Source organism: Rhinolophus sinicus, chromosome 4 (assembly GCF_057876585.1).
Source record: "Rhinolophus sinicus isolate RSI-liver-muscle chromosome 4, RSI-T2T, whole genome shotgun sequence".
NCBI lineage: Eukaryota > Metazoa > Chordata > Mammalia > Chiroptera > Rhinolophidae > Rhinolophus > Rhinolophus sinicus.
Genome location: NC_142504.1, coordinates 33,741,579 through 33,763,381, shown reverse-complemented (window position 1 = coordinate 33,763,381; position 21,803 = coordinate 33,741,579). Strand labels below are relative to the sequence as shown.

General features: G+C 41.7%; 2 protein-coding genes across 4 annotated transcripts in view; one reads left to right on the top strand and one right to left on the bottom strand.

Annotated features, from left to right (window-relative positions):
- Positions 1–90: 90 nt before the first annotated feature.
- Positions 91–9,922, top strand: GATAD1 (GATA zinc finger domain containing 1). The gene is made up of 5 exons (XM_074340717.2): positions 91–603; positions 1,346–1,471; positions 3,045–3,104; positions 6,364–6,547; positions 8,398–9,922. The coding sequence occupies exons 1-5, from the start codon at positions 352–354 to the stop codon at positions 8,586–8,588; spliced, it is 813 nt and encodes a 270-aa protein (XP_074196818.1). The 5' UTR covers positions 91–351; the 3' UTR covers positions 8,589–9,922.
- Positions 9,923–21,434: 11,512 nt separating this feature from the next.
- PEX1 (peroxisomal biogenesis factor 1) overlaps positions 21,435–21,803 on the bottom strand; it is a 61,135-nt gene continuing 60,766 nt past the window's right edge. For all 3 annotated transcript variants that reach the window (XM_019716789.3, XM_019716785.3, XM_019716803.3), the window contains one exon: positions 21,435–21,763. In XM_019716789.3, coding sequence (XP_019572348.3) covers positions 21,679–21,763 — 85 coding nt within the window. In that variant the 3' untranslated portion in view covers positions 21,435–21,678. The remainder of the gene's footprint in view (positions 21,764–21,803) is intronic.

Genomic DNA, 21,803 nt, shown 5'->3' with positions numbered 1-21,803 from the left:
CCGGATGGGACACTTCCGGTCAGGTGGGCGGGCCAGCGCTGCGAGGCCCCGCCCCTCGCCGGATGCCTCCTCTGGGCGCAGGCCATGCTTCGCTCCCAGGCGGGGCACCACCCTGGCCCCGCCGCCTGGCGCCTCTGGCGATCCGGGACTGGTGTGTGGCTCCCAAGTGGTGTAATCGGCTTCCTGCCTCCAGGGGGCAGCGGCCGGGGGCCCTGGTCCTAGCGTGAATAGCTTGGCGCCCGCGCCGCTCTTATAGTCGCTGGACGTGACGGGCCGACCAGTGGGCGGCCAGGGCCGGCGGTCGCCATTCCCGTGTCGCTGCGCCCGCGGGGGCCGCCCGAGTCGGCCACGATGCCTCTGGGCCTGAAGCCCACCTGCAGCGTCTGCAAGACCACGTCGTCCTCCATGTGGAAGAAGGGCCCGCAGGGGGAGATCCTCTGCCACCACTGCACGGGCCGGGGCGGCGCGGGCGGCGGGGGCGCCGGCTCGGGGGCCGCCAGCGGGACGGGGGGCAGCAGCAGCGGTGGGGGCTTCGGCGCGGCGACCTTCGCCAGCACCTCGGCCGCTCCCCCGCAGAGCAACGGGGGCGGGGGCGGCAAGCAGGTGAGCTCCTCCGGCCCCTCCCGCCTGCGGAGGCCAATCGGGCGGGGAGGGGGAGGGGGCGGGCGCGGGCCTCCGGGATCCCCGTGACCCTGCTGGGCCGGGCTGCCACCCTCCACTCCTTGAAGAGATGTTAACTGGTTTGGCTCTAGCACCTTGTGGAAAATTAAAAGTCTAAAGAAGCAAGAAAATTGAAAACCCTTCAGAAGTCCCCCTATTGTAATAATATTTTGGGTAGCAACCAGGCATCTCATTATCCAATGGTACACAGACCTAAACGGTGTCATGCTTCTGGACTTCTCCCTGTTAATAAAGCTATTTTGTCATTATATCGTGTTATTATGTCATTATAAATGGCAGCATAAATATTACATTGTAGGAGGTGGCATATTTAACTCTTCTGGCGTTGGAAAGTTGAGTTGTTAAGGGTTTTTCTCTGTTTCAAGTACAAATATATTGTTCTTGCCTTGGCCTAGACTTGCTCTTCCTGCCCTTTGCCCAATTGTTAGCAGCTCACAGCTTGTTAGAAGCTCTGGAGATGCTTGCCTAGGGCCCTCCCTGTTTTAGCCCAGTTCACGTTGTTACCCTGCATAAAAAGAAAAGGAATGTATGAGTATACTTAATTTTTAAATGACTGTATAAAGTGCATATACTCTGGGGTCCTTGTAAGGTGGTTCTTTGGGGACAACAACCTTTCTACACTTTTTATTTCTCTTTTTTTGTTCTTTAATTGTTTATGTAACAGAGTAAGCAGGAAATTCACAGGAGGTCTGCTCGGCTCAGAAACACTAAATACAAATCGGCTCCAGCTGCTGAAAAGAAAGTTTCCACTAAAGGAAAAGGGAGAAGACATATTTTTAAATTAAAAAATGTAAGATGATTGTGGACAGTGTCTCTTACTGTAATGGTATTGTGTGTGTAGTAGTGTGTCTTGCTACTGCCTTCATCTCTCTTATGTGAACTTTTCCTCTTGGGAGCTCTTATTCTGGGGAGTGGTCCAGATTTCCTAAAGAGGCTGAGCTCTGTTGCAGGAGGGTTACTGTTTGCAAAGTTAATACCTTTTATTTTTTTTTTTAGCTTTTATTTTTCCTCTGGAAAAATATAAAATATGAGTCTGAAAGAAACATACATCTTGGGTGCATTTTATGGGGTTCTTTATGCAAAGGATTATGGTTCTTGGTAAGGCCAGGTACACCAGGAAAGCTTTTTTTCCATTATTTAAAGATCTAAGTAAATAATAATACTGGAACTCATTCATTTCCATAGTTGTTGTCATAGCCCCAGAAAATGTATGTTACTGACTTAACAATCAATTTGATGAATCTGAATTTAAAATTTTGCTAAACCTTTACCTGTTCTGTTGTAAGAAACTAGATTATTGAAAGACGTGCTGGGGGTAATTGGAAGCACATTTTTGGTGCAGTAAATTCTCATTATCTTTGTAAATAAAAGGGGGCAATGGTCAAACACAATGCACTCTATTTTTTTAAACCTCAGTATGGTATTCTTTCCTTTCAGAACAGGAAGGGTTGACTTACCAGTAAAGCATTTCTGAAGTTAAGCATATTTCTAAAACATAAAGGGGCCCTGCAGTATATTGTGGATTCTTATTGAGAATAATTGTCCCTAATTTGTCTAAGATTTTTATAATTTAGTTTTCTAAAAATGAGGCATTTGTTGACTAGACAAAACATGCTAAGTAAATATTCATTTGATTATAGTTGTATCACTTAAATTCATGTTTTCGTCTTAAGTATCAGGCAATATGTTCTCTAATTATTTCAATATCAACTTCTCTAGCAATTTCTTCAAGCATGATACTAAGACATATCTGGGGAGGCCTACTTTCTGTGTTGTGGCATAAAAGTGTGTATTGCAGCTTAAGAACGGATTTCAGTGATAGGTGATGGCAGATTACTAAGAACTCTGAAGGAAGTTTCTTTTAGCCTTAGTTCAGACTTGCTTGAAAATGACTTCTGATGACACTGAGTATCATGTGTAGTTCCATAGTTAAGTTGAGATGGAAATTGCTAGGGAGACACTTTTTCACTTTTATGTTCAGCTACCCATTTTTATTCCGCTCTGTCTTACTCAGGCCATAAGAGCTAGTATATTTTTACAATTAAAACATTAATGTGTAAGAACACATTATTATTTGAGGGTTTGTGTTAGCTCTCAGCAGCACAATCAGAAGCTTCTCCTCTGGTTCCCAGCAATTTTTAAGCTAATGGTAGCACAAGTAGCAGTGGAAATGTTCAAACTGGGTTTTGCCACAACATTCAGAAAATCAGTTATCTTTTTATTGCAGTTTTGTCACCAAACAACAAATTTGGTATTTCTCAAATTACAGAACTCTCATATATGGCTGGAAAAAAAAAGCCTGTATACATAAACACATACACAGTATGACTGTGCTAATATTTTTACTTTTGTTTTTTTCATAGCCCATTAAAGCTCCTGAGTCAGTTTCCACCATAATCACTGCAGAATCGATCTTCTACAAGGTAAATGTGTCGAGTTACTGAAGAAAGATTTGAGCCTGCTGTATAATGTGCTACTAAAATGTTGGGTTAGTCTGAAAGTCTGCTTTTCTGTAAAAAGTGATTGTGAGTTTTGTTCTTTCCTAAGCTATTTCCCCCAGAGAGAGCTGTTATAAAACATTTCATCCAGAGCTGAGGTGGGAGGGGAAGTTGCCTATTGGTATGTGAGGATCTTAAGGATTTTTTAATGGAGATGATGGGAATTGCTTTTAAAATGCTAATGTATGGAGTGGAGCTGGGAAAGACTGAGCCATCCTAGTCAGTGTGACGCATTGAAAGGTGAGAAGGACAGAGGCGGGTTTAGACCAGTGGAGGATGTGGACCGTGATGTCTAGTGGGTGGAAGAGCCACAGAGATTCTAAAATGCTTTTAATCAGAAATGAGAGGACAAGGGGATTAGCACCTCCTGGAAGTCCATGCAGGGAGAGACTCTAGGATGTTTCCATAAAACAGAAGATCAGGTTTCCTAGGGCCAAAGCCCACAGACATTTGATATGTCAGTGAGAGAGGTGACATTTCATTATATTTCAACCAGAAAACAAGGAAAGCAGTTGGAACATAGAAGACACCTCTAAGGCCAGGCAGGCCTGGCATAGGCAGTAACCATTAAATACGGTCACTTGAGGGCAGTGCTGTGGATTCGTGCTTTATACCTGACCTAAGTGTGCTACACAGTGGGAAAAACAAGCTGTTAGACATCTTGAGTATACCTTTTCTTTTTTTTAGCCCAGAATCTGTATGGTCTAAAACAGTCTATACACAGGCAAAACATCTCTTCTGTATTTCCAGCATTTCATACATTGTTAATATATGTCTGAGGTTTAGTATGTGCTTGCTATTTATCCGGCACTGAAGTGAGCATTTCACATGCTTTATTTCATTCAGTCCACTCCGTGAAGTAGGTACTGTTATCCCCATTTTATGGATGAGGCACAGAGAGGTTAATTCACTTGTTCAAGTTCACACAGCCAACAAGTCACGGAGCGAGGCAGTCTGATGCCAGAGCTCAAGCCCAGAGCTCAGTTCCTGGCTCTACTGCCTGGGCAAGTGGTGGTGTGACTGGGCTAGGACCAGCCTCTCTAATGTTTCTTCATCTACAAAACAGGGATTGTAAATAGAAACTACTTCATTGGGTCAAGTGAGATCAAGTATGTTATGCACGTAGCAGAGTAAATACTCAATGAATAGTAAAATTACCACATTTAAAAATGTGTGCATTACCTTCACAGCTGAACATACAGTTTACAGATGAAGTTCAGAAGCAACTGGCTGAGCTAAGGACTTAGTGTACTAATGATTTCCAGGCGTGTCTCAATGGAAAGGCGTGTGAGACCTGTTATTGCAAGTATCAGTGATTTATCACTGTCTGCCACCCATATTTAGTAAATAGTAAAGACAAAATAGTCAAGTAATGCTGTAGATACTCAGTATTGCGGGGGCTGTCACAGCAGTGCCGCTACGAGCAGCACCAGTGGGGCAGATTTAAGAGTCATTGCCAGGTGCTGAACTGGAGCCCAGATCAGGCCTGTGAGAGGGAGCTGAGTGGGAGCCACTGGGTGTGATGGCCAAGAGTGTGGGCACCAAAGACCCAAAATAGTTACGAGACCTCCCCGGGCACTTCAGAGGCAGGACAGCCCACGAACTCAGGTCTGGTTACCCCTGCTCCATGTTCTTCAGTATATTGTGTTGACCCCCTTTTTCTCTGCCAGAAACCCTGAAACCTCCCTGCAAATGAGGGGACTCCTTAGATAGGTGCCTTAGTCCTGTTTTGTGTTTTACATACACACACGCACATGCATGCACACACAAAATGGTGTCAACAAACGCCTGCCCTGCTCCAGGCACTGCTTGCCTTTGGAATCTTGCTAAGACATTGTCTTTGCAGTTCTGCTTTCACACTGTTATGTGTTTTGGGTTAATGTTCATTCAGCATATATTAGAGTGCCTGTGATAAGCAAGGCTCATTTTTTATGCATGTGAGGAAAAAATATATAATCATTTATAATATATAATCATTTAGAAAAAATATATAATCATTTATAATATATAATCATTTAGAAAAAATATATAATCATTTAGAAAAGCCATAAATGCAGACTATTTATGTGATACAGAATTTAGAACTTCGGAGAGGCCGGAAGGATGAGCGGATGATGAATATTAACTAGCAAGCAGTGGATTGTCGCCCACACTGACTGTGCCCATCCACAGTCCCCCTTACACACGGGTGAAGGGGCCACCAGGGGAAACCCCTGGCCTGTCGGGTGCTTGATTACTGGAAATACCTTCTCGGCACCGTTTTTACGGTGGAGGTACATATCCCAGCACTTTACCTGGTGCTCAGGCCGTGTTTTGAGGGAGGCAGCGACCAATCACACCTGCAGACTGGTTCCCACAGTCAGGAGAGCGTGCCCCTGAGACCTACACCCACCTAAAGAAGTTCTGAGTCTTATAAGAATTTGGATCAGCCATTATGAGTGTTCAAAGGAGAGGTTATTTCCAGCTCAAGACCCAAGAAAGACGGCCTGGACAGATGGCAGAGGCATGGGGTCCAAATACGATGTGTGCAGATTAGACAGTTGGGTATGAAGTAGAGCAGGGGTTCCACAAAGCCTTGAATGCCAGAAATATCAGCACTTGTCCTGTGGAGGTTATCAAACTGAACAGGAGGAGAGACGGGAAAGGCACGGTGAACTGAGGGTGAACCTGTCCTGATGACTATGATCAGAAGAGTCTCTGCCATTTCTTTCGTTTGAATTTATGCTCTTTTCCTCAATGGGTGGTTGAGGAGGAAGGTACATAGGGTATACGTGTATTCTCACCAGGTAAGCCCTGATTTTCAAGACAGTACAGAGACAGACTCTGAGCTGGTGTAGGAACTTCACTGCAGCTCTGCCTTCTGTGACTTTCAGCAAGTCACAACCTTTCCACAGCTCAGCGGCTCTCACCAAAACTATAGGGATAACACTGTAGTGAAGGGAAATCAAAGTATTTTTATAAACAATGTTTTGTTTATGCCAGTTGTCATGTGTATGTTTTTCATTCAAAAGTGAAACAACTTTAGAATTGTCATCAACCATATAAACACTGATACATTAGTCCATCGCAGGGACCTTTTATTGACCACTTTGCAGTTTTGCTTTTATATCGAGGACGTTTCAGTGCATAGCTGTGGTGCTGTTCTATTTATTTTAAATAGGGGATTATCTTCTATTTCCTCCAGGGAGTATATTATCAAATTGGAGATGTTGTTTCTGTGATTGATGAACAAGATGGAAAACCTTACTATGCTCAGATTAGGGGTTTCATCCAGGACCAGTACTGTGAGAAGAGCGCGGCTCTGACGTGGCTCATTCCCACTCTGTCTAGCCCCAGGGACCAGTTTGATCCTGCATCCTATATCATAGGTGAGTTTGACACATGGTACAGGTTCTTGAACTCAGTTAAATCTCTGTTATTATGTATAAGAGTGCATTAGTCTGCTGGGGCTGCCATAACAAAACACCACAGACTGAAGCTTAAACAACAGAAACTTATTTTCTTGTGGTTCTGGAGACTGGAAGTCCAAGGTCAAGGTGTTGTCAGAGTTGGTTTCTGCTGAAAGCTCTCTTCCTGGCTTGTGGACCACCCGGTGTGCACACTCCTGAACTCTCTTCTTATAAGAACACCAATCCTATTGGATTAGGGTCGCACACTTACAACCTCATTTAACCTTAATTACCTCCCTAAAAGCCTTGTGTCCAATTACTATCACATTGACTTCAACATAAGAAGTTTAGGAGAGATACAATTCAGTCTGTAACAAGACGCATAAGTATCATTAAGTGCAATAAAGATAGAAAGCTTTATAGAATATATGAAAGACATTTTATGTAGCTGGGGTTTGAGTGCTATCAGTTATTCTGAGTTAGGGTGGTATACACCTACTAAAAAGTGATGTGGATAAGACTTTTCTGAGTGACCCAGGATTAAACTCTATTAAAAGAATTTATTGCTCAGGAATTAGGTTATTTAGGTTACGTATAAAAATCTACTCCAAAATAATTTCCAAAGGAACCATCGTGGTTATTTCTAGAATCGTACAAATTCTCAATATGCGTCCTTCTACATGTCACACGTAATCATTCTAGACCTTTTATAACATACATTGCTGATAATTGAAATGGCAGCCACTATACTGTTATTAATTTCAATGCTACCAAAAGAAACGGTACAAAATGTTCTTTATGTAGATTCACAAGAAATTACTGATTAGTACAATTTTGAAAGTGTTCAGAGTTTTTAAATTACCCTGAACTTTTCAACCTTTCTGCAGTAGGCATGTATTAGTTTTGCATTCTGAGAAAAAAACATAAAAATTTCTTTTCGGAGAGAACTCAGGGACAAATAACGTGCCACTGTTATTCTTACCTACATGTCAAGTTTGATACATGACCAAACAACTTTAATCTTCTGCTTGTAAGTACATAGAAGGGTGGACTTTCATTTACCGACCCATTGGACAGGATTCTCAGCAGAGGCAGCGTTGTGACAATCGCCTCCGGGGCTCCTCTTCCACCTCCTCTTCCTAACCCTCAGATTCCAGAGCACAAACTCTGCGCCCGACTACTGGGTTCATAGCCCCTACACTTACCAGCTGTGTGATCTTGGGCAAGTTCGTTAATCTTTCTTGCCTCATTTTCCTCATAAGTAAGATGGGAATAATAATAGTCCCTACCGCAGAGGGCTTTTGTGAGGATTCAAAGTATTGACATACCATGTTTCCCTGAAAATAAGACCTAGCCAGACAATCAGCTCAAATGCATCTTTTGGAGCAAAAAGTAATATAAGACCCGGTCTTATTTTACTTATTTATAAGACCAGGTATAATATAATATAATAATATATTACCAGGTCTTATATTAAGTTTTGCTCCAAAAGACGCATTAGAGCTGATTGTCTGGCTAGGTCTTATTTTCGGGGTAACAGTATGTACAGCTCTAAGAACAGTACTGGCGTATAATAGATACTAGGTGAGGTTAAATTTACTTTTAGAATCATTTCTATATTGAGTCACTGTTTTGAGGAGAACACGATATTCCTTAAGCAGTTAAAGTAGGAAGCAATGCTAGAGTAACTTCAGAGTAAAACATGTTCCAAGGGCTAATGTCAGGTCACCACCAGAGCGGTTTCTCCTAGCGTCTAGGAATGTTAACATTTTATGACAATGATATATATGTTCAAAAATGCATTTAACCTTTCCATTGGCTGCTTTTAGGACCAGAGGAGGACCTTCCAAGGAAGATGGAATACTTGGAATTTGTTTGTCATGCACCCTCTGAATATTTCAAGTCACGTTCATCACCATTTCCCACAGTTCCTACCAGACCAGAGAAGGGCTATATATGGACTCATGTTGGACCTACTCCTGCAATAACTATTAAGGAAACAGTTGCCAACCATCTGTAGTTTGAAAAGAAAAACTGGATTTCCACTTATCTTTTATTCATACTGCTATAAGATATGCTACATGTTTCTTTAATGAAATTCTTAGATGGAAAAATTACTAAAAAGTGTTTTTCTACTCCCCAGTAATCATTAGCTCATTTATTACTAGTCATTTGGAAAACTAAAAAGGATAGAAAAGATTAAATATACTTTGAAGTTAAATATTACATTATGTGTATCTTCCCAGGCAAAGGCTGTAATTTCCAAGGAGGCCATTAGGAACATAGTGTCTGTTTTTCTCCATAATTTATTTCTAGAAATTCATAAAGTGGATTGTATTTTCTTACCAGAACAAAAAATTAAGGTTTGGATTTCTGCCCAAGAACTGGACCAAATAAAATGTAGCTGTGACCAACAGTATCTATCACAAAGTTATACAAGCTTTATTTCTCATCTAGAAAATACTATGGCAGACTGTTGGCTGCTTTAACCTTAAGGAAAGTGGTGGGTAATTTTATTAGCCTAGGCTTTTTAAAACTTTCATCTAATTCTTTTGTAGCAAGTGGATTCAGAATTATTTTGTTCATCTTAATATCACTTCTCACATACCTTCTCAGTCAAAATGAGGCTTCCAGTCAAACCATAAAATTTTATACTGCAGTCAGCTTTACTGAAAGCACACAGGAAACGTACCATTCAGGCATCCCACTTGGTAATGTCTTGACTACCATTCGAACAACCATTGGGCAGTCATAAAAATGATTAATATGTTAACTATAATTGAAAAATATACCCTTTCTACTTATAAAAATAAAAGTTTGCTGTAAGACAAAAATATTTTTTAATTGTTTAAAAATTAAAACAAAATTACCAATAAGTTATTAGCTTTGATATCTTTTAAAAGTCTACCTGCTATGGACTCGTAATAACAGGCCTAAACAATGCCTTGGACTTAGAAAGCCTGCTATATATGAAATTACCTGGAATTCCGGTATAGGTTTCTTTCAAGTGCAAGGTAGGGAGCAACAGTGTGAAAATGGAAAGAAGTGTAGATGGCACAACTTGCCTCCTCTTCCATCCTGACTTAAGCGGTATTTTTCAATCCCAGGAAAACTTGTCAGAATCTAATTTAATCATAATGATTTTGCATTTTAGCACATTTAACTGTTACCCTTTTCTATACACTTATGGTTTGTGTGTTGGAAAGAAGCAACTGTGAGTAGTTCTATATACATAGCTCTCTGTATATAGTTATCTCTGTTTACAAATATAGTAAAATTGAGTGTAAATACCATTGTAAATAACAAAATGTTAATGTTCAAACTTTTGGATTAAAATGTATTTTTCACAATGTATTTACTTTGGACTTATTTCATTTAAACTGTTAAATAAGGCCTTCTATCCAAAAATGGTCTAAATCGAAAACAACAGTGTTATACAAGGTCTGACATTTAAGTTCACGAACTCATCCTAGAAAAAGTGCTACATATCTCATTGCTGAATATCATTATTCAAAATACTCCCTTGGGAAGCTTTGTACCAATGCCAGCACCTAGCCCACCCTTCGAAGCAATTTTGGAACTCTTTTTTCTGGAATGGCCGTCAGAGCTGTGGTAATACCGTTGATGTCCTGAATATCATCAAAATGTCTTCCTTTCAATATTTCCTTTATGTTCGGATAAAGAATGAAGTCATTGGGGACTAGATCAGGTGAGTAGGGAGGGTGTTCCAATACAGTTATTTATTTACTGGCTAAAAACTCCCTCACAGACAGGGCTGTGTGAGTTGGTGCATTGTTGTGATGCAAGAGCCATGAATCGTTGGCGAAAAGTTCAAGTTGTCTAACTTTTAAGGCATCCTTTTCAGCACTTCCAAATAGTAAACTTGGTTAACTGTCCAGTTGGTATAAATTCACAATGAGTAATCCCTCTGATATTAAAAAAGGTTAGCAACATCGTTTTGACTCTTGATTTGGACTGACAGAACTTTTTTGGTCATGGAGAATTGGCTGACTTCCATTGTGCACTTTGATGCTTTGTTTCAGGGTGGTATTGGTGCACCCATGTTTCATCACCAGTGATAACATGGCCCAAAACATCATCTTGCCTCTCCAAAAGGTCTTGACAAACTTCGACCCCCTCTGCTTTTGTTAATTGGTGAGCTCCTTTGGGACCACCTCTTTTTTTTTTTTTTTTTTTTTAATTTTATTGGGGAATATTGGGAAACTGTGCCTCTCCAGAGTACATCAGGTCCAAGCAGTTGTCCTTCAATCTAGTTGTGGAGGGCGCAGCTCAGCTCCAAGTACAGTCGCCGTTTTCAATCTTTAGTTGCAGGGGTTGCAGCCCACCATCCCATGCGGGAATTGAATCAGCAGCCTTGTTGAGAGCTCGAGCTCTAACAAACAGCCATCCGGCTGCCATTTCGGCTGCCACTTCGGCCGCCACTTCGGAAGCTCAGCGGCTGCTCATAGTCTACAATCTAGTTTTGGAGGGGGCAGCTCACTGGCCCATGTGAGAATCAACTGGGAACCCTGCTGTTCAGAGCTCGCGTTCCAACCAACTGAGCCATCTGGCCGCCCCTCTGGACCATTTTTGCACACATCTTTCTCACGCCAAAATGCTCAGCTAAGATTTTCCTGTTTCTCTATTGATATTTACTTGGTCTGCTATGCTTCTCACAGCTGACAATTTTGACACACAATTCAATGAATTTTTGCAATGTTTTCGTCAGTTTTGCTCGTTGCTGGCTGCCCTGACCTCTCTTCATCAGTGATGCATTCTCTCGCCTCAGAAAAACGTTTAATCCATTTGTATACTGGTTTTCTTCATGGCATTATCCCCGTAAACTTGGACTAACATGTTCCTGATTTCACTTCCACTCTTGTCAAGTTTAGCAGGCAATTTAATGTTTGCTCATTGCTCTAGTTCAAGCACAGACACTCTCACGACGGTACACAAAAATGCAGCACTAATAATGAACACCGCTCACCAAGACGCCGCCACATGTCGACACGAACACAGCTGTGAGACACTGATATACCGAGGTTATGAAACCTCACCGAGCTGTTTGTACAGTGTTGCCAGTGTTAGCACACGGTGGCAAGTTTGCGAACATAATTGTCAGACCTCATACAGCACAGGGAATATAGTCAATATTGTGATAGCATAGTACGCTATCAGATGGTTGCTGGATTTATGGTGATCACTTCTTTAGGTATATAAATATTGAATAACTATGGTGTACCCCTGAAACTACTATAATATTGTATGTTAACTATATTTTTAACAAAAATCTTAAAAACAAAACAAAAAACTGCTGCTCAAAGTTGCCACAGCAAGCAATTAAATCAGAATCTCTGAGAGGGACACTGGGGCCTCACTAGGTTCCACAGAATCTAATAAAACTTAAAAAAAAAAAAATTAAATTTCAGAGGTGAAACTAATGTACAGCCAGAAATGGTGAGAACCACTGCTTAGGCTAGTTCTCTTTAGTTTATAAAATTCAGATGATAAAGGCTTCAATTTCTACAAGGGGAGAAGGAGATCTGCTAGTATCCTGCTTTGGGGAAGTTTAGGAAGATAATCAAAGGCCTATTTAACCAATTAGCCCTGAGAAAGCTAATTGGTATATGGGGCTCACAAAGTGGAGATGTACGTTGCAAATCTAAAAATGCACTGAGTCAGCCTGCGCTTACAGGAAACTCCTGGCTAGGAAACTTACTATGTATCAACCATAGTCCTCCAGCTCAGCTGTAACTAGTTTACCTAGGAAATAGGTAGGACCTGCTCTTATAAGGACATCTGGACCTCCTAGCCGATTCTGCCCTGTTTCTGCCTTGCCTCTTCTAAGGCTAAGGAAATGCTCTTTCTCACATCCCTCGGAAAGGGTGCTCCTCAGTCAGTCCATGGCTTGTTTGATGTCCCCGAATAAAGGACATCACATTTGTTGCTAAATTGTGTTAGTTTTATCACTTGAAAGTTTTAGAGACAAGATTGTACCCAAGTCAGCTGCTGAAGATTCTGGGGCCTGCCGCTAGATGCAGGTCAAGGAGCTCCCGGAGCCCTTTTGCTCGCTGCCTCTTGGGATGCTCTCTGGAATCCCCTGTAAGCTGCTCTTGGATTGAGCTCCTCTTATTGTGAGTTCTCAGCTCTTCGAGGTTGTTTGTCCTAATCCTTGCAGGTGGAAAATTGGGGTGTGAGAGACCCTACATTTTTCATGGTGAGATTTAGTGGGCCACAACTTCTGGGACTGTGCCGACCTCACCTACAAAGGTAAGCACCATCAGGGGGTCCCGACAGGTCTGAGGAACTCTGCACAGACAGGCAGAAACAGCAAATCTGGTTGAATTAGGGAGTATTATTTCAACAAGGGAAATAATGGGTACCCCTCAACCTACAGAAAGCAAGATGGCCGATATTAGGACACTCACTAAAACCTCAAGGTAAGTCCACAGCATAAACCGCTGGGGGACTTGGGGAAATAAGGACAAGAAATTCAGACTGTTTTGACCAATGGCACATCAAAATCTAAGTAGGCACAAGTCAGACTATTGAAAGCCATTTGTTCCATAAAAAACATCGCTAAAACCAATGTCAAGGAGCTTACAGCCTGTTTTTTTCTAGGCATTTTATGGTTTCAGGGCTTACATTCAAGTCTTTACTCCACTTTGAGTTAGTTTTTCTGTGTGGTGTAAGATAGTTAGTGGTCCAGTTTCATTCTTTTACATGTGGCTGTCTAGTTTTCCCAGCACCATTTACTGAAGACATAGTCCTTGCTCCACTGTATATTCTTGGCTTCTTTGTCATAAATTAATTGACTATATATGTGCGGGTTTATTTCTAGGCTCTCAGTTATGTTCCATTGATTTAATGTGTCTGTCTTTATGTCAAAACCGTACTTTTTTGATTACTATAGCTTTATAATATAGTTTGAAATCAGGGAGTATGATGCTTCTAGCTTTGTTCTTTTTTCTCAAGATTGCTTTGGTTATTTGGGGTCTTTTGTGGTTCTGTACGAATTTTAGGATTGTTTGCTCTATTACTGTTAAAAATGTCATTGAATTTTTTTATGGGGATTGCATTGAATCTGCAGATTGCTTTGAGCATATAGATATTTTGACAATATTTTTCCAATCCATGAACATGGAACAGCTTTCCATTTATTTGTGTCTTCCCAAGGTACTATCTTAACAGAGTTTAATGTGACAGAGGGCTTCAGAAATCCTGCACATAAAGTTGGTCATAGTGTTCTCCATGACCAACACAGAAACGGAACTAGGTGGACAGGGCAGCATGTGGTAAGGCCATGGGTTTTGGACTCAGATGGTCAGGATTAAATACAAAAACATTGAAATAATCTTGGACTGTTGAGGGGATTAAAGGTGATAATAGGTGTGAGGTGATTCGGCAAAGTGCCCGGCACACAGCATGTGTGGGGACAGAGCCAGGAGTACAGTTTCCAGGCTCTCGGCCTCATGTGGAAAGGTGCTGGCTCAGGTAGTAAATGGCCATCAACTGTGATTGGATGGCCATCAGCTGTGGCTAGTTGGCGTCAGCTGTAACCAGTGAGCCATTGACCACTAATATAACTGCTGTGGCTACGCTAGCAGAAAATGGGGGCTAGCAAGAAGATGGTGGCTGAGCTAGCAAGAGCAGCATATTGCAACCAGCAGGGCGGATTGCTGCTAGCAAGTGGGGTTGGTTGGCAGGCAGAAAAGCGGACAGCAGGTTGCAGGTCGTGTGACTCCAGCCACCAGTGAGACTATAGTGCCACCAATGAGACTATAGTGGTATGACTCCCCTACCTATGGCTCTGTGGGTGTTCCTTTTTGGCCTAGCCATATCCTGCGTTCTTATGTGGGGAGTGGGAGCTGAGACCCCGCATGACACCCCACATGATAGCATGTGCTCAATAATGTCACTATTTACATTTTAGAAAGTTCAGTTAAGTGTGACAGAGAGAGTGGGTTTTAAGGAGAGAATGGAATATCTGGTGATGCTATTCAATTCAGCTGGTGCCCATTCCAGTAAGGCTGGCTCTGTGCTTATTACTTACAGGTGAAAAAGACTAAAATATAGGGTTTGTTTTGAAGGTTTTTTCCTGGTGGTGGTGGTGGTGGGTTGCAATGTCAATCCCATTTTCTCCCCACTCTCCCTTAGAATCGACATGCACTGATCAGGGGCGGCCAGATGGCTCAGTTGATTAGAGCGCGAGCTCTGAACAACAGGGTTGCTGGTTCCATTCCTATATGGCCCAGTGAGTTGCGCCCTCCACAACTAGATTGAAGGACAATGACTTGGAGCTGATGGGGCCTGGAGAAACACATTGTTCCCCAATATTCCCCAATTAAAAAGAAAACATGCACTGATCATATTTTAAGATCCTGGAGGGTGTCCTCACAGCTGCTAGCCTCTCACTCCATCAGATGCTGAGAGGGTCCCAGAGAAGAAGGATTCCAATCCCACCTCTTCTTTGCTGGACCATCTGCCTCTGGGCTCACCCCCTTCGAAACCAAGGCTGTCCGGCAGTGCCATTGCTGCTGCTGATGTTTCTGAGCTGCCAGGAGGCTGTGATTGATCAGAGGCCATAGTGCAGGTTGGATCTATATTCAACCAACCAAAACCCTGCCCTAAAACTTTAGAAACATGGTTAAGATTTTCACATCCTTAAATCAGAGTAAAACTTATTTAATGCTTTCCTCATTAGCTGAACTGGCTGATCCGTCTTCAGATGTTGTCACCTGACTACTATTTGTATGGTTTATCAGAGTTTCCTTGGATGGAAAAAGACGTCAACTCAAAAGATTTAGGACTATTTGCTTAATTTACACGTGGGGTGATTTTGAAATTCTGTAATCCTTTCAGAATTGGGAAAGGGGAGCTAATTAGATAATTGATGAAAACAATTTTGTGGTGGGATTGATTTAATGATGAATCTACTTACCCAAATTTACTGGAGAATATGAAAGCTTTCTAAAAACTGAATAAAAGTTGCATCAGACAAAAACAATTCTGTAGAATTTTATAATACCTTTGTAATACTAGGGCATACTTCTACTTTGATGGGTTGTACTTTGCTGAGAAAGCAGTAGGTTTAAAGTGGCGTGTGTGTGTGTGTGTGTGTGTGTGTGTGTGTGTTCATAATGTATTAGGCTGGTGCAAAAGTAATTGCGGTTTTTGCAATTATTTTCAACCTTTTAAACCACAATTACTTTTGCACCAACCTACGTAAAGCATACGTAGTTCTACATTCTAGTACTTTATTCCTCTTTAGGCCCGAGTTTCTCAATTTGCAAGTCTCAAACCATGTATAGGTCAAAACTAGCATTATTTGTATGAAATAGAGTAAGAACAGAATAGGAAGCATCAGAGAACGTCACGTGTGGTAAGAGTACGTATTGTTTTGTGAAACGTGTTTCAGCAGTGTGTGTATATGGAACAGAGAGCAATGTAAAACGTATTACTTTGGCTTGTGGTTAAAGTATTTTGAAAAATCAGTGGTTTAGAGCCCAGGAATTTTACTTTTGTGAAGAAGCTGTAGCGTTCCCTATCACTGACACTGATTCCTACAAAGTATCTGAGGAATAGTCCAGAACAAATGTCTAGGCCAAAATGTCTCATTTCAATTTTCTGTCTAAAACCCTGCGCAAAATTTCCTGTCAATATATGGTTTGTGATATTTATTATCCTGGAATATCCCTTTGCTTTTAGTTATTTATTTGTTTGATTCTTGGAAACTTCCTGGGGGGTTGAGTCCTATACTAGGTTTATAAAAAAGTCACATTGCCTAGGAAATGAGTAAACTGCATGGCATAATCCCATTGTCCAGTGTTTTACGTTTTATATTTTCCTTTTTCTTTTTTCTACTCATGAGCATTGAGTATTTTACTACAGGAATGTAAAATGTCCATGTATTTTAAGAATCCATGCTTCTAATATCTCCTGAAACTATTTTACATGGCCAATTTCCATTGCTTTTACAATCAACATTAATTCCTAACCAATCATATCTTTTCTAATCTAAAAAAAAAAAGTGAAGGGCTAAAATATTAGATTTTGTTTTGCTTTTCTTTCCCCGTTGTCTATCTAAAGGAGGATTATTCCAATTTCAGTTGAGAAATAAAAACAATTCATTCACAGATATTTGTTTTATTTATTGAGTAATCACCTGTACAAGGCCGTCCTAGATTACAGCAGTGACCAATGGGTACACCCTGGCCCTTTGTGGAATTTTCAGTATAGCATGGAGACAAGTGGATATAGTATCAAAAAAACAAAACAAAAAAAATGGAAATAGTTGGTGCTCACACGAAGTGTTTGCCCAGTCAGATTCTTAATAGATGACTAGATTTCAGGTTAGGAATTATTAATGCAGGTTAGGGAAATATCCAGGGATGACGAGACCACCTCTCAATATCTGAAATAAAAATATAAAGCTGATGTTTTGCTTACTATAGGAACTGTGAGCTGCGCTGGTCAGGCCCAGGCTCCCTGAGCAGAGCGGACTGCTGATCTTACACTGGGGTTTTCAGTACGCTTGTATTCAGGAATGGGCAGACTTGGAGAGGTGTGGATCGGGTGGTGTTATCCACAGCGGGGTCTTCTGGGTGAGGCTGATGCTGATTGATTGGCTCTCAGAGGCCTGTTTTTTGGAGTAGGAGTTCCCATGTCACCCAAAGACTGGTGACATGACCTCATTAGTTTTTGAGCATCTTTTTGCTTTGAGCCTCAGTAAGCTTTTGACAAATTCCTTTTCTGCTTGAAAAGGCCAGGGTTGGTGTTTGCTGCTTACAACTCAAAACCTTGATAGAAACAGAAATCAGTACCAAAGGGGTTGCAGGCAACAGACTTTGAAGAAACGACAGTGAAGCAGCCTCTACATCCCTTGCTTGAAAGACCCTGAAATGCCCACATCTGGGGGGATCATTCCTGCAAAAGGAAATGTATTCATGCATTCCAACCCTTCTGTCCATTGTCAGATCCTAGCAAGTCCCAGGGAGCGAATAAAAAGTCAAACCAGAAGGAGAAAGCTTAGGCAATAAAAGATCTACAATATTTTGCTTTTTTTTCATGCAAAATCTGAAGAATATGTGTGGAGATAGGGTATGTGTATAGGTGTTAGGCTAAGTAGGTATTAACTTAAAAATAAAAAGCTAAAGTGAGAGGCAACAAGAGTTTGAGATCCAAAAGAACAGCTGTTCAGGAAGCACCGACACAGGCAGAAACTCAAAAGTGTTCTGATTAGGAGGAAAAGGCAAGAGGTATTTTTGAGAAAGGGAAGGGGAATAATTACATAAAGAGAAGGAAGGCATTTCTATAGGTGCAGATAAACAACACAGTGATGCTAGTTCTAAAGAATGTATTTAATTTTCAGTCCTAGTCGTAATATCTGCTTTCTCGTTATCTTTGCAAGCAGTTATTTGGGATACAATGCTGCTTTACACTTAGTTCAAAGGTTATTTTGCCCAGTTTCAACATCCCAAAGGTTTGAGAAATAAGACATGCAAGGCAGTTCCTCTGAGGTGAAGGCTCCAACTGCACTTTAAAGTGGCTCTTTTTATATTGTTTTTTACATTGGGAAGAACAGAATTATTGGTCAAGTTGAATGTATTAATGTACTTTTAATTCAGTGCGCTGCATCGACACCTGGGAATGTTCTGATTCCACAGGTGAGTAATTGGGACCCAGACTCAGTGACTCACACTGAATGAAGTGGAGATGCCCGAGATACCTTTTTTAAAAAATTTTTTTATTGGGGGATATTGGGGAACAGTGTGTTTTTCCAGGGCCGATCAGCTCCAAGTCGTTGTCCTTCAATCTAGTTGTGGAGGGCGCAGCTCAGCTCCAAGTCCAGTTGCCGTTTTCAATCTTAGTTGCCGGGGGCGCAGCCCACCATCTCATGTAGGAATTGAACTGGCAACCCTGTTGTTGAGAGCTCGCTCTCTAACCAACTGAGCCATCCGGCTGCCTGTGCCTGAGATATCTTGACGTAATATAAAGAAAAAATTCCTAAGACTTTGTGAGATCGGCATGTAGAGTAAATGAATCGTGTACAACTGATCAAGTTACCACCACACAACTCTGTCCCCCAAGATAGTGGGGATGTCAGAAGGCACTCCTTTAGCAAGGCCTTAAGAAATAATTCGATGTATTTGTTGTGGTTAGTTTTGGTTATAATAGGCATAAGAGAGTCTAGGAGCAGCAGGACATTCAGAGCTGGTAGGTCAGCTCAGTGATGCCATCAGGGAACCAGAATCCTTTTGTTTTCATGCCCTGCCACCAGTTGCCTGTGTTTTTGACCCTCATGTTTGCAAGAGTGTTGCTGCATCTCCAGACATTGTGCCCTCATCCCAGGAAGGAAGCCCACAACAGGGACTTCTACCAACCGTCACACAGCCATACATGGCTGCAATGGAGATCATGTGACTCAGTAATTCACTTTCCAGGGAGCATAGGAAGGCAAGGGAGAGAGCGTGTTGGAATGGATGTTGAATGAGCCAGTCTATAGACTCTGCAACAACTGATTGGGATGCAAGCGGGAGACGTTGTGGTAGTAATAGGCTCTCTGATTTCAGGGGGATGGGTGGGTTCTGGGGTAGCAGAAGTCAAGTAGCTACAGCGTGAGAGGCCAGGTGAACGTGGCTAACCTTTAGCAGCAAAGCCAGCACATTAATTACGATGGTCTGACTTGCAGGGATCTTTGGTGCTGCCTAATTGTGAGGCAAGACCAAAATAGATGGTCAAAAATCCTACTCACTTCTTGTAATTAAAAGATCTCCCTGTGAGTAAACAAAGGCCTGATTTATCACAATAGTCACGGCCCCTGACACAGTTCTCAGGTCTAGGTCAGACCAAGAATCAAGGAGAAGCCAGGTGTCTAGGAAAAGGGCCCTCTGATAACATCATGAGTATTTGCTATGGATCTTCCTTCCTCTGAATCTTCTCCAAAGGACCTAGAGCCACTCACCAGGCCATTTCCCATGTGTCCTGAGAAATAACCATACGTTCTGGGAATTATTGGAAACACTGGATCTACTCTAATGTTAATTCCTAGACAGGCCAAACCCCACTGTGACCTATCCGTTACAGTGAAGGCATTACTGCTATGCTAAGGACAGCCCTGAAAACCAGTGGAGATAGGACGTCCTCCAAGAGAGCAGATTTTCTGAACGTGTTTCCTTCCTTTTTGCTAGGAGGTAGAGACATCTGGTATAAAATCTATGCTGATACCTAGACAGTGGCTGATGACTTAACCAGTGGACCCGAGAGCATGACTGGAGAACTGGCCTGAGGAGACCTGGGGGAAAGGAATAGCCAGAGCTCTTGGACTCGGCTCAGAGTGAGAATGCCCTACGTGAACGCTACGTCCTCAGTGCTTTTACTAATCAGGTGTTCTACATGACCTCTCTACAGATGTCAATCAGCCTTCGGACCAGCCACCTGAGTCATGAACAAAGTGGCCCCCGTGGCAGGGATGGGGGAGGTGTCTGTGTGTGGCCTCTGTGATGTGGATCTCCACTCACTAAGGCTGACCTGACTGTCCATCTGTCATGATAGCCTACTTGTCAGCCATGTAGATGCATGTACGGGGAGACCAGCCTGTGCCCAGTGGAAGGTTGAGTGCATTTGTTCCTCTTGTATCAGACGAGGGAGCAATGTGTCCCCTCCAGGGAGGACAAATTCTGGAATTGGATTTGCTTTGTCCGTCCTTCAGACTTCTGCCAACACCATCTTTCACGGACTTACTACATGATTCATGTTATGCTATCCCATGTGACATTTGGTTCTGATCATAAAAACTTCCTTACGTCGAGGAGTAAGACGGTGGGCTACTCTCGGAATTCACTGGACTTAACAAAAGCACCCATCACCCTGAAACAGTTGGTCTTTTGGGGAGACAGCTCTTTGTGAGGTTGGAGTACTGTTCTGGCTGTGAACGGATGACCATGGCCTTACTATACGAGTCTGGGAACCGAAGTGTAAAGGGGAATGGTACTTCTCAGCGAATACCTGGTGGTGACCCAGTCTCGGCTTTCGTCTGTGATCCTGGGCTTTGCTTACTTAGAGGGAAGCAAAGGAGGAATGCTTCTACAAGAGGAACGCTGACTATTCCAGCAGTTTAGAAGGGGAGGGTTACGATGTTGGCTGAGTGAATCGAGTTGCTGCTACACAAAGGGGCATGGGAGAAGTACGGGTGGAAATTTGTGATATTGAATATTTATGGTACAATTTAATGGAAGATTTCTGACATCTGAGGCAAGCCACCGATGACTCAGAGGGCAATGTTAAGATCATCCCAGCTAGTAAAAGACTCTAATCACTGCTGTGCTGGTTGAAGTCAGGGAAGACAGAGTAAGTAATGGAAGAGAGAAGTCAAATGACCAGCCATGTTCTCATGATCAGCTGCGGAAAGGGCAGCGGCTACCACCTGTACATTGTTCTCTTCTGTCTCATGTTATTTCTATGTATATTTTACCTAACTTTCTCCTTTTTTCCTTTCCCCTTACTGCATTACTATACATAGTTTGTGTTGGTGGCTGACTTTACAATTTAGTTCACAGATGAGAGAATATTGAAATAAAGTTGTGGAGTTGGATGTGGTATATTAGGGAGATGTGATCTCATTTCTGTATGAGGGAATAATTAAATTTATTTGAATTTTGCTGATAATTAAGAGCAGATAATTAGATCAGTAACTAATAGGATATTTTATTTGCAAAACAGTCAGAAGTTGCTAAGCATAAAACTTGTCAAATGCAAGAAAGATGTTGTATGCAACTGTCAGAGAGTTCTAAGAAATGTTTTTAATTACATCCTCTATTACTTTTCTTCAAAGGAGAAAAAAATTAGTTATACCATTTGGCTGATATTATTTCATTAAAGATTTATTATAGATTTATAGGAAAGAAGATATAGAATCTGTTATAAATATCCCAATTTATTATACAGTATTAATCTCAAGTAATCCTGATCATTACATAACCATAGGGTTATCAATCTGTGATTTTTATAGATTAATTTATTAAATTAAAAATAAGTTTAAATAGACACCATTTTTACTGTTACAACATAGGGACAAGCCACCAAAAAGAAAAAAACATTAGAAGTATAGTTTATGCTAGAGTTACTTTCTGCCCAGGTCGAAACATTATTCCACTTTGATTTTTCCTCTTCTTTGGATTTTGAAAGCTTTCATACCTTAAAAAAAAAAAGAAAAAAAAAAGGGAGAGATATTTAA